This window comes from Lethenteron reissneri, chromosome 26, assembly GCF_015708825.2.
Source record: "Lethenteron reissneri isolate LAM-NWPU_2019-01 chromosome 26, ASM1570882v1, whole genome shotgun sequence".
NCBI lineage: Eukaryota > Metazoa > Chordata > Hyperoartia > Petromyzontiformes > Petromyzontidae > Lethenteron > Lethenteron reissneri.
This window is the reverse complement of record NC_083804.1, coordinates 10,654,537-10,667,950: the sequence shown is the minus strand read 5'-3', so window position 1 is coordinate 10,667,950 and position 13,414 is coordinate 10,654,537. Positions and strand designations below refer to the sequence as shown.

General features: G+C 44.9%; 1 protein-coding gene across 1 annotated transcript in view; it reads left to right on the top strand.

The window, feature by feature from the left end:
* Positions 1-4,586: 4,586 nt before the first annotated feature.
* LOC133347664 (uncharacterized) overlaps positions 4,587-13,414 on the top strand; it is a 29,704-nt gene continuing 20,876 nt past the window's right edge. The window contains exons 1-2 of the mRNA XM_061560135.1: positions 4,587-4,760; positions 5,763-5,941. Coding sequence (XP_061416119.1) covers positions 4,612-4,760; positions 5,763-5,941 — 328 coding nt within the window. The 5' untranslated portion in view covers positions 4,587-4,611. The remainder of the gene's footprint in view (positions 4,761-5,762; positions 5,942-13,414) is intronic.

The following is a 13,414-nucleotide window of genomic DNA, read 5'->3' as shown; positions in this document are numbered from 1 at the left end:
AGGGCTTAACCAGCTACCAAGCCTGGGTCCAATGGCGAGGCAGAAATCCAAGACGATCGGAAGGCTTGTCCTGAAGCACCAGACATCCAGTGGCTCCGCCGCCATATGCCGCTGGCCATCTGGACCGTAGCTCATTCGCCCCACCGAGGTGGGCCGTTGGCCACTTGGTATCCACCCGGGATTTTATCAGGGTTTACTCCCTTAGCCTAAGTGGCTAACCAGAGCCCCGTTAGCCAGCGCGTTTCCAGGTGAGTCCAGACAGGCCTTCTTGGTTAGTGAAGCGGCCCAGGTGGTCGAACCGCCGGCCATACTTCGCCCTGTCTGGCAATCTTGTACTTTACCTGTTACCACCTCCCACGACGTGGACGAGTTTGTAACTAAACCCGGGGTTTTAGTTACAAACTCATCCTAAAATAATGCAGTGCAGCCACCGAACTTGACATAAATGCTCTACAGTTCTGAAGTGCTACAATTACACATTAAAATGTAACTATCGATACACGGGTAAGGATCAAAGTAACAAATCACATTTGCAAATGTGGTTGTATCCAAGTGCTACAATTACACGTTAAAATGTTACTATCGATACACGGGTAAGGATCAAAGTAACAAATCACATTTGCAAATGTGGTTGTATCCAAGTGCTACAATTACACATTAAAATGTAACTATCGATACACGGGTAAGGATCAAAGTAACAAATCACATTTGAAAATGTGGTTGTATCCAGCAATAATTTTCTGCTTCAGGTTTGTAACGAGGTGCAAGTTTTAATCGAGTGATATTAGCAATGATATTAGCCCACGGCAATTACACCGACCACTATGCTACTGCTCCACCCACAAGCACAGAGGCTTAGGGATATAAATACAAACTGTACTATAGATACCACTGTGTCACAGTTACCAATCGAAAACACAACGGCAGACTGCCATGCATGCAAATTCAATCCCCATTTGACGAGGGTCAGAAGCAAAGTGGAATGCAAAATGTTGTACATCATATCTGGTGTTATTGTCATTATCAAGGTCACTGCCTTGGCTCATGTCATTGCATACTGAGCAGATACTTGTAAATTGTTGATAGGGTATCTTACCAACAGCAAGAATTCCTTTGGGCACCTGCTGGATGGAACATTCACAGTGAATATTGTAGGGCGAGGGGTGGGAGTGTGGTGGCTGGGTGTGGGGAGTGGCGGTGCAGTGGTTAGCGCGTTGCCCGACGAACTCGGCAACTCGAGTTCGATTGCCGCTCGCGGTCAACACCAGTGGCGATTATCTGAACTGGTCATCGGCATACCCTCAAACGAGCACCTGGTATTGTGTGTAATTATTATTTTTCTGACCAAAGCACCCTCAAAGCACCCAATTACATCAGATATCGAGAGCCAAGCAGAGTTATTAGTCGGATGGATGAACTCCAGGCCTTACCAGGTATTGTAGTTTTGAGGCTGTGAAGTGATGGTCAGGTGACGGCAGCGCTGAGTGTTACTCCCTCATACGTGTAGGTTTTTTTTTTCAATCACTCATCAATGGACTCGGCTGAACGCTCCCAGCACGAGACCCTCCTAAAAAAGTCTTAATAAATAACTGTTGTTGTTTAATATTCGTATTGTTATTGTTCACAATGCACAGAGGAAATGAATATTTATTTAACGTTATTATGCCTACATAGCCTGAGCTCTGAATGTAAATTATCAAGAAAGTAACCATTGTCCATATGTCTGGAAAATAACGTATTTGTGTTGATAAGCGCAATTGAAAAGAGTCAAAATAAATATCTACAGATGGCCCTGACTTAAGTTCATAATATTATTGGAAATTTCCGGAATTAAAAGCAGAGGCTAAGGATGCCCAAAAGCGGAGGAAATTGGCTCTGTAAAGCTACTTCTGTATTAAGCTAAAAGATAACCATCCGCTCCCAGATGTCTCCTGACCCTGATTACATCGTATCGTCCACACCTGCTTTGACAGTTTGACATCATTACTGCGGCCAGCATTTCCTACTGATCATGACCGAGAACTTCGGGCGTCACGTTTCAAAATATGATTTACAACCGCTCAATATGTTTCATAAAAACTGTTATCGACGGACAACCACAATGGATGCTGTCACACACCAGCTTATTGATATTCGCGGTGCGTGGGAACACAGTCATCTGATGTTGTGTCCTATTCAAATTTCTGACGTGCACTGGGGTGCTTGGGTTGCAGAGATAACATTCTGCAAGAGAATTACTCCACGTGCATAATCAAGATGGATCTGTGGGTGCATCGATCACACACGGGGCCCACTGTCGTCTCTGCTGCGAAGAAGGGAGGGCCGATGCCTGGAACATTCACCGGCTGTATATATTGCCGCTGTAAGGCGGTGTGTCTTGTACTGAGGATGGTGGTGAGGCTGTATCAGCCTATGCTAGTGATGTACACGATGGCCAGAGCAGTGACGAAAGTGGTTACGCCATGTTATATCGCAGCTTGACGCTTCACGGCAAAATATCTGTAGGAGATATCACAGCAAGACGTTTGTTCCCCCCCCCCCCGCCTTGCGGCATTCCATTCGTCTTGAGTGCACTTCTTGAGTGCTTACCATCGATTCAGATTCTATCACACGCTGACGAGTTATCAAAAAAAGAAATCTGCGACACATCCAAAGCAATGCCCTACCGAATAACAGTCTTGAGACTTCGCGATGGCTCCCTAGATAAACACCTTGATGAGGCAATTAAAAAACAAAACAGACTCGAGCAAAGAGCCAGCGTTGGCAGGCTTCCTTCTTGCGAGCACACGGGACGATGCAGGTTGGTTGCACATTTTAATGATGCAACGGTTCCTTGGGTAGTTTTTTTGTTGTTGTGTGAAAACGGCAAGAGTGACTTTTGTCAACCAGATGTGTCCTCACACAGGTGAACCCTGAGCGAGGTGCAATTGTTATCTCGATCGATACATTTCACTTATCGCAGACTTAACAATGTTTGCCAAATAAAACGGTGGTGATCAATAACTGCTATTGGTGTTTGCCTACAGCTCATTGCATTCTGAACCAATCAAGGATCAGTATGTGTCCCTGATCAGTGTTAACATTGTCAAAACCAGCTGTCTTTTGTTGAAAGTTTTTTGATGTACAGTAGCGTATGTGTGCTTGGCACAAAGTGGGATGTATTTGTGTATCATTTCGCGAACCCTCATTATGGTTAAATTGGCTCTGTCAAAAAAGTATACTTAGTCTGCAGTCGATACCACATTGGGAAGTGTGTTAAAATTGAGTTACACGATTTGAGGATACGACAACAACAACAGACAGAGTGAGTTAATAGAAAGCGTGTAAAAAGCACACTGGTAAAAAATTGATTTAACGCTTTCGTGACTGCAGGGTTTCATATTCTTCGTTCTTTCGGTAAAGTCACGTAGAAGGGAAATAATAAAATAATATAAACATAAAACAATAAAAATTCTCACGACGTTTCGACTGCAACACAAGCAATCATCACACCTGATGACGATTGCTTGTGTTGCAGTCGAAACGTCGTGAGAATTTGTATTGTTTTATATTTATAGTATTATTTTATTATTTCCCTTCTACGTGACTTTACCGAAAGAACCAAGAATATGAATAAGCACACTGGTGTTTTGCACATTTTGGCACGATATGAAATAATATATTTTCACATTTTTGTTGCAGCAAATTTCATATCATGTACAATGCAACCACATATCTAAAGTGTATAACTGGGGCAGATCCAAGTCTGGTTATCTTGCAGCAAATACTCATGCGGGTAACCGTCTCCATCTGTCTCAAACAATTGGAAACCATTTCAGGCAACAATTGACGACTGTAACGCTCTGCGGCTATAGCCTTGGAGAGCAGGGCACAGAAGAGGCCAAGGCTCATGTGTCATGGGAGGTTCACGACACAGGGTAGGTGTGTGTGTGTGCGCGCGTGTGTATCTGCCCGTATGTTGTGGATTCTGTTGAAGCGATACAAGCAATGTGCTATGATCTCAGGGACCCGGGTTCAATTTCAGGTCACGAAGCACAACGCAATTGGTATCTAGCTCTCACTTGGTTCCTTGTGAAAGTTTGATGATGCCTCACTGTTACCCTTCCATGATGCCTATGAAGCAGAAACAGCCTCGACAAGAAATGCAATGGCACACCTGTATTTGTGTTGTAATGTACCGTCACGAACGGATGTATTCGTGAAAATGCATCAACGCAACTTCTGGAAATAGTTTTACGTCAAGGGGATTTGAGCTGGGTTTAATTCATTTTTTTTACAATAAAAGTTACATTAATTAAACGTTTTATTGTAGTGTAAATGTATGTTACATTTTAATAACTTTACAGCATTGTATAACTGGGAACATTGTGCTTTCATGCCACACACCTCTTCTTGAACTCAATTTCAACTCGGAAAAAAAAGTCAAATGGTCAGTTGATACACAGTGTTAATGTCCACATTTCGGGAACTCAAAATAACGAGCGTAAACATTATGAAACTTTGCTGACTGATAACACCTATTGGAATCAATAATCTGAAATCCGATAAAAGGGCTGGAAAGAAGCCATCGGCTATCATCGGGAGTGCAGGCGCCGAGCTACAGCTGCTAAGATGACCAAGTTCCTCCTCCTGTTGCTCAATGTGAGCGCATTCGGAGTCATTTATCTCAGCTCTGCCGTGGAATTGCCCAGGCTGCTCTACACCCGCAATGTCGACTGCCAAGTGGGATTCCTCAACGTTCTGCACAATCCCGTGCCAAGGTGGTAACCAATTCTGTGCGAATAACCCACGAGATTAACAACGCTTGCAGACTGCTTTTTAAGAGGCACTCGCCACAAAATTCACCGTCGTGTACTGCTCTAATCAGAGCTTTGGAGGTGGGTTTTGTGGATTGCACACAGGCCATCTTGTGGAAGCAACAAAAGCGGTTCAACACTGACCATTCGCTTGTCACAAACTGTTACAATAGGCCTTGCATTTATCGATCACAGTGTGATGATGATTGTGATTGGCTGAGTCTACAACCAACTAAGAGTTAACTTTCAACCTTCTATGAGCCTGGCATTCAACCTTCTGTGAGGCTGGCATAACCACAATTCCGTGCATAAGAAAATAAAACGTGGTAGAGGTGCAGCCCTGCAATTTCTTGCTCCCACCACTGTTGGTGGAAGGGCCTCCACTAGAGAGAGAGCTCCAGAGAACCCCTTTGGAGGTTATTTTGGCCTACGCCTTGAAAGAGGTGGGAATACTCGTACTGTACCCTACCACACACGAGCTGCCAATCAACTAACTTCGATGTAACCATTTATATTGCTGGATGGACAGAGGCGAGGGCATTTACGAAATGTGCTCATTGGTTTTCAACTGCCAGCGACAGGCAATCCAACCGATGGCCCCTGGATTGCAGATGGAGCATGCTATCCATTTAACGCGTTGGCTTTCGCGACCAATATTATTCACAATAAATGTTTTTTTAGGTTAGATTGCGTAATTATAAGTGTGCCGTTCACCGACCACCGCCCGACACAGACAACTAGTAAGGTTTGTCACGGAAACAAAACGTGCCAATCAGTTACTCCTTCTGCATCCCGGTTGTGTTTGACAATAAACCCACTAAAATGTACAACTTGAGTACGACGTTTCGCTGGTCATTTTCAACCAGCTTCATCAGGCGATTTTGCGGCAATGCTGCAACATTGCACCACGGCAAAATTGAACGCGTGAAAGGAGATCGAGCGCTCAAATGTCCATCTCTTTTGCAGCGCGGACGGCCGCAGCGTGTACGACCTGTCGCTCTCGTGCTTCGCGAGCTTCTCCAAGCACCCGGACAACGTCTCCGCCATCTTTGATGTTGGGCAGAAGTTCCACGACGCTTCCCTCATGACACCCACGCCGATCACGACCCACGTGGCTTGGCCCAACGAAGTCGAACAAGTGCCGGGTAAGGTCAGACCTCCGTGCCTTTCGATCTCTCACGCGACACGGTTGTTTTTGCTCTCATTTATATTCGCTTCATTTGCTGTACTTTGTCTAATTTTATTATATTTTTTCGCGTCACTTTTGGTGATCCAGACTACTCTTGCAAATGAGACTCATGCTGGTCTCTTTGGGTTCTCACACCTGGTTGAACAAAATAAACGCGAAACTTATCTTCACACAGATTCATAATGATTTTGGCACGCCACATCCATCTCGCCATGTTTTGTCCTCATTTGACTCGTAAAAAAATAGATAGATATATAAACCCGTTCACACGATTATATGAATCTATAGTTTATGTGTGGATGCCCCCATCACACAGTGGATTGTAAAATGGCCACACATGCACTTTATCACATTGTCAATTCCAGTCAAGGCTCATCACGTGTCACTTTCACAGCCCTAAACTACCTTCTTGCATGCCGGTCAAACCAGTGATATAGCTATCGAGTTTGCAGGTGTGCAACTGCACCAAGGCCCACTGGAAATTGTATAGGGGGCCTCATTTCATTTCTTACACCAGGACCCATTCCAACCACGCTACTCCACTGGGCCAAACAAAGCATATTCCGTTTTAGAGAAAGCGACTTATGTACCATTAATGTTAAGTATATTCACGCGAAGTGCAAATGTCAATTCTGTTGGGGCAAGTGACCCATTTGAATCCATAAAAAGGTGAGAATAAGTCTTCCAGACAGGCGAAGGCAGTGCTCATTTTTTGCTTGCTTGCCTTGGGGCATGGGGGATGCACAAGTCTCAGAAGTTATCTTGGCATTCTAACATAATTTCTTCACAGACATTAGACCCCTGGGCCACACGGTCATCTAACAGTGGTCCATAATTCCCTTTAAAGTGTGAGCTCGCCGAGGTCAAGAGTACGGGTCAATGTCGAAATTACTTCCCAAGAAATGTCAGGATCAAAAAACCGAAGGCTAAGAGTCCTAAGCTCTCTTTCTATAAACTGCTTTCATGTAGGAAATGAGTGGGTGCATGGCTTATCGACTTCTTGCAGAGTAGCACAGTTACAATCGCAGCTCTCGATCAACATAATGCTAATAACTGAGTACTGCCAAACTCTATGCTGGGCAGAGGTTAAGCGTTGTCCATAAAATGATACGTAAAGTCTCCCTACTCTTTGGTTTTTTCGGTAAAGTCACGTAGGTAGAAATAAAGTCACGTAGGTAGAAATAAAGTCACGTAGGTAGAAATAAAGTCACGTAGGTAGAAATAAAGTCACGTAGGTAGAAATAAAGTCATGTAGGTAGAAATAAAGTCACGTAGGTAGAAATAAAGTCACGTAGGTAGAAATAAAGTCACGTAGGTAGAAATAAAGTCACGTAGGTAGAAATAAAGTCACGTAGGTAGAAATCATTTATTTTATTTGTGACTTTACCAAAATAACTAAAGAGTATGGATTCCTGCAGTCACGAAAGCTTCAAATCAAGATTAAAGTCTCCCTGCTGAAATGAGCAATAGGATGGTCCGTAAATTCCCTAGCCTTGAGCCATCGTCATTAATCATGATCTATCCACTGCTGGATGAAGTGCTGCCCTAGCTCTTGCGATTACCCCCCCCCACCCCCCGCCCTCCATTGACTACTGGTGACTTTCCACAAAGTAGTATCCATTGAAACTAGCATGGGTGAGGGGGGGGGGTGATGGGCTGAGTCAACCCCTGATTTGTGAGTCAAGTACTCTAACGAGAGCACATTTCGGCACCGACCTCTCTACTGACCTTTTTTTTTGCCAAGATAGTGCAGTCCATGACACTGTGGGACAAAGCGAAAAAAATGTAACGCTAAACTCTGTTGGCATTTCATTAACCCACAGTCCACCGCTGCTATTGATCTTCTCAGCCCTTATTTAGCGAGCAGCCTGTAAAAAATAAAGCAGTACCAGTGAAGCGCTGTTCTATAGGATTGATCTCTTAACCTCCTTCAGCACCAGCAATTGTGAGTAATCACAATCCAAACTGACATGTCCAGTGCCCTTGTATTGAGAAACCCGAATGTGAAAAGTACTGCCTGGATTGATGAATGGCACCATACTTTACCTGTGAGTGATTGAGTCGGAATCATTGCATTGCCTTTCGTTATTAAAGCGCATAGCTATAATTTTTATTGGTGCATCCACCTAATTTTAAGCTGTCCAAAGTAAAGCAAAATTCAAGGGTAATTATATGCAACAATTGTGAGGCGATACTTCTTGTATTAAGCAATTCTTTTCGCCATTCCACATTGTTCTGAAAGGGGCAGGGACTTGTTTTTTCACATGAAAATCACTGGTGACTTCGAAAAAAGTGGCAGTTGATTCATTCATTGTGAGGGGATGATTGGCTGAGTTGATGCAGGTCTTTACATCATCTCTTGAAAGTAATGTCTTTGAACTTCCTTACAGAAATTTACAAAAATATATCGTAAAATACAACTTTTTAACTTGCTTTAAAGAATCTTTCACCGCTGCAGAAGGCTTATAATAATCAGTTGGCTGCATGAGTCAACAACATGCAATCAAATCAACATGAGCACACGCAATCTCAACAGATCGTGGAAGCTGATCAGGTTTAAGCCTGGTTATTACTTGGATGGGTCGCCAACAGGGCTTGCCAGGCGTTGCAGGCATGGGGCTCAGAGGTGGCCGGGAGATGTCAGTGCGGAGTGTTACCCCACATATGCGTGATGGGCAGAGGTGGGACAAAGTCATTGCTATGCAAGTCCAAGTCGAGTCTGAAGTCATCAAATTCATGACTCGAGTCCAAGTCACATGACTCGAGTCCACACCTCAGAAGTGGCACAAAGTCATTGTTATGCAAGTCCAAGTCGAGTCTGAAGTCATCAAATTCATGACTCGAGTCTGACTCGAGTCCAAGTCACATGACTCGAGTCCACACCTCAGAGGTGGGACAAAGTCATTGTTATGCAAGTCCAAGTCGAGTCTGAAGTCATCAAATTCATGACTCGAGTCTGACTCGAGTCCAAGTCACATGACTCGAGTCCACACCTCAGAGGTGGGACAAAGTCATTGTTATGCAAGTCCAAGTCGAGTCTGAAGTCATCAAATTCATGACTCGAGTCTGACTCGAGTCCAAGTCACATGACTCGAGTCCACACCTCAGAGGTGGGACAAAGTCATTGTTATGCAAGTCCAAGTCGAGTCTGAAGTCATCAAATTCATGACTCGAGTCCAAGTCACATGACTCGAGTCCACACCTCAGAGGTGGGACAAAGTCATTGTTATGCAAGTCCAAGTCGAGTCTGAAGTCATCAAATTCATGACTCGAGTCCAAGTCACATGACTCGAGTCCACACCTCAGAGGTGGGACAAAGTCATTGTTATGCAAGTACAAGTCGAGTCTGAAGTCATCAAATTCATGACTCGAGTCTGACTCGAGTCCAAGTCACATGACTCGAGTCCACACCTCAGAGGTGGGACAAAGTCATTGTTATGCAAGTCCAAGTCGAGTCTGAAGTCATCAAATTCATGACTCGAGTCCAAGTCACATGACTCGAGTCCACACCTCAGAGGTGGGACAAAGTCATTGTTATGCAAGTCCAAGTCGAGTCTGAAGTCATCAAATTCATGACTCGAGTCTGACTCGAGTCCAAGTCACATGACTCGAGTCCACACCTCAGAGGTGGGACAAAGTCATTGCTATGCAAGTCCAAGTCGAGTCTGAAGTCATCAAATTCATGACTCGAGTCTGACTCGAGTCCAAGTCACATGACTCGAGTCCACACCTCAGAGGTGGGACAAAGTCATTGTTATACAAGTACAAGTCGAGTCTGAAGTCATCAAATTCATGACTCGAGTCTGACTCGAGTCCAAGTCACATGACTCGAGTCCACACCTCAGAGCTGGGACAAAGTCATTGTTATGCAAGTCCAAGTCGAGTCTGAAGTCATCAAATTCATGACTCGAGTCCAAGTCACATGACTCGAGTCCACACCTCAGAGGTGGGACAAAGTCATTGTTATGCAAGTCCAAGTCGAGTCTGAAGTCATCAAATTCATGACTCGAGTCCAAGTCACATGACTCGAGTCCACACCTCAGAGGTGGCACAAAGTCATTGTTATGCAAGTCCAAGTCGAGTCTGAAGTCATCAAATTCATGACTCGAGTCTGACTCGAGTCCAAGTCACATGACTCGAGTCCACACCTCAGAGGTGGGACAAAGTCATTGTTATGCAAGTCCAAGTCGAGTCTGAAGTCATCAAATTCATGACTCGAGTCTGACTCGAGTCCAAGTCACATGACTCGAGTCCACACCTCAGAGGTGGGACAAAGTCATTGTTATGCAAGTCCAAGTCGAGTCTGAAGTCATCAAATTCATGACTCGAGTCTGACTCGAGTCCAAGTCACATGACTCGAGTCCACACCTCAGAGGTGGGACAAAGTCATTGTTATGCAAGTCCAAGTCGAGTCTGAAGTCATCAAATTCATGACTCGAGTCCAAGTCACATGACTCGAGTCCACACCTCAGAGGTGGGACAAAGTCATTGTTATGCAAGTCCAAGTCGAGTCTGAAGTCATCAAATTCATGACTCGAGTCCAAGTCACATGACTCGAGTCCACACCTCAGAGGTGGGACAAAGTCATTGTTATGCAAGTACAAGTCGAGTCTGAAGTCATCAAATTCATGACTCGAGTCTGACTCGAGTCCAAGTCACATGACTCGAGTCCACACCTCAGAGGTGGGACAAAGTCATTGTTATGCAAGTCCAAGTCGAGTCTGAAGTCATCAAATTCATGACTCGAGTCTGACTCGAGTCCAAGTCACATGACTCGAGTCCACACCTCAGAGGTGGGACAAAGTCATTGTTATGCAAGTCCAAGTCGAGTCTGAAGTCATCAAATTCATGACTCGAGTCTGACTCGAGTCCAAGTCACATGACTCGAGTCCACACCTCAGAGGTGGGACAAAGTCATTGTTATGCAAGTCCAAGTCGAGTCTGAAGTCATCAAATTCATGACTCGAGTCTGACTCGAGTCCAAGTCACATGACTCGAGTCCACACCTCAGAGGTGGGACAAAGTCATTGTTATGCAAGTCCAAGTCGAGTCTGAAGTCATCAAATTCATGACTCGAGTCTGACTCGAGTCCAAGTCACATGACTCGAGTCCACACCTCAGAGGTGGGACAAAGTCATTGTTATGCAAGTCCAAGTCGAGTCTGAAGTCATCAAATTCATGACTCGAGTCTGACTCGAGTCCAAGTCACATGACTCGAGTCCACACCTCAGAGGTGGGACAAAGTCATTGTTATGCAAGTACAAGTCGAGTCTGAAGTCATCAAATTCATGACTCGAGTCTGACTCGAGTCCAAGTCACATGACTCGAGTCCACACCTCAGAGGTGGGACAAAGTCATTGTTATGCAAGTCCAAGTCGAGTCTGAAGTCATCAAATTCATGACTCGAGTCTGACTCGAGTCCAAGTCACATGACTCAAGTCCACACCTCAGAGGTGGGACAAAGTCATTGTTATGCAAGTACAAGTCGAGTCTGAAGTCATCAAATTCATGACTCGAGTCTGACTCGAGTCCAAGTCACATGACTCGAGTCCACACCTCAGAGGTGGGACAAAGTCATTGTTATGCAAGTACAAGTCGAGTCTGAAGTCATCAAATTTATGACTCGAGTCTGACTCGAGTCCAAGTCACATGACTCGAGTCCACACCTCAGAGGTGGGACAAAGTCATTGTTATGCAAGTACAAGTCGAGTCTGAAGTCATCAAATTCATGACTCGAGTCCACACCTCGGAAGTGGGACAAAGTCATTGTTATGCAAGTCCAAGTCGAGTCTGAAGTCATCAAATTCATGACTCGAGTCCAAGTCACATGACTCGAGTCCACACCTCAGAGGTGGGACAAAGTCATTGTTATGCAAGTCCAAGTCGAGTCTGAAGTCATCAAATTCATGACTCGAGTCCAAGTCACATGACTCGAGTCCACACCTCAGAGCTGGGACAAAGTCATTGTTATGCAAGTCCAAGTCGAGTCTGAAGTCATCAAATTCATGACTCGAGTCCAAGTCACATGACTCGAGTCCACACCTCAGAGGTGGGACAAAGTCATTGTTATGCAAGTCCAAGTCGAGTCTGAAGTCATCAAATTCATGACTCGAGTCTGACTCGAGTCCAAGTCACATGACTCGAGTCCACACCTCAGAGGTGGGACAAAGTCATTGTTATGCAAGTCCAAGTCGAGTCTGAAGTCATCAAATTCATGACTCGAGTCCAAGTCACATGACTCGAGTCCACACCTCAGAGGTGGGACAAAGTCATTGTTATGCAAGTCCAAGTCGAGTCTGAAGTCATCAAATTCATGACTCGAGTCTGACTCGAGTCCAAGTCACATGACTCGAGTCCACACCTCAGAGGTGGGACAAAGTCATTGTTATGCAAGTCCAAGTCGAGTCTGAAGTCATCAAATTCATGACTCGAGTCTGACTCGAGTCCAAGTCACATGACTCGAGTCCACACCTCAGAGGTGGGACAAAGTCATTGTTATGCAAGTACAAGTCGAGTCTGAAGTCATCAAATTCATGACTCGAGTCTGACTCGAGTCCAAGTCACATGACTCGAGTCCACACCTCAGAGCTGGGACAAAGTCATTGTTATGCAAGTCCAAGTCGAGTCTGAAGTCATCAAATTCATGACTCGAGTCCAAGTCACATGACTCGAGTCCACACCTCAGAGGTGGGACAAAGTCATTGTTATGCAAGTCCAAGTCGAGTCTGAAGTCATCAAATTCATGACTCGAGTCTGACTCGAGTCCAAGTCACATGACTCGTGTCCACACCTCAGAGGTGGGACAAAGTCATTGTTATGCAAGTCCAAGTCGAGTCTGAAGTCATCAAATTCATGACTCGAGTCTGACTCGAGTCCAAGTCACATGACTCGAGTCTACACCTCAGAGGTGGGACAAAGTCATTGTTATGCAAGTCCAAGTCGAGTCTGAAGTCATCAAATTCATGACTCGAGTCCAAGTCACATGACTCGAGTCCACACCTCAGAGGTGGGACAAAGTCATTGTTATGCAAGTCCAAGTCGAGTCTGAAGTCATCAAATTCATGACTCGAGTCTGACTCGAGTCCAAGTCACATGACTCGAGTCCACACCTCAGAGGTGGGACAAAGTCATTGTTATGCAAGTCCAAGTCGAGTCTGAAGTCATCAAATTCATGACTCGAGTCTGACTCGAGTCCAAGTCACATGACTCGAGTCCACACCTCAGAGGTGGGACAAAGTCATTGTTATGCAAGTCCAAGTCGAGTCTGAAGTCATCAAATTCATGACTCGAGTCTGACTCGAGTCCAAGTCACATGACTCGAGTCCACACCTCAGAGGTGGGACAAAGTCATTGTTATGCAAGTCCAAGTCGAGTCTGAAGTCATCAAATTCATGACTCGAGTCTGACTCGAGTCCAAGTCACATGACTC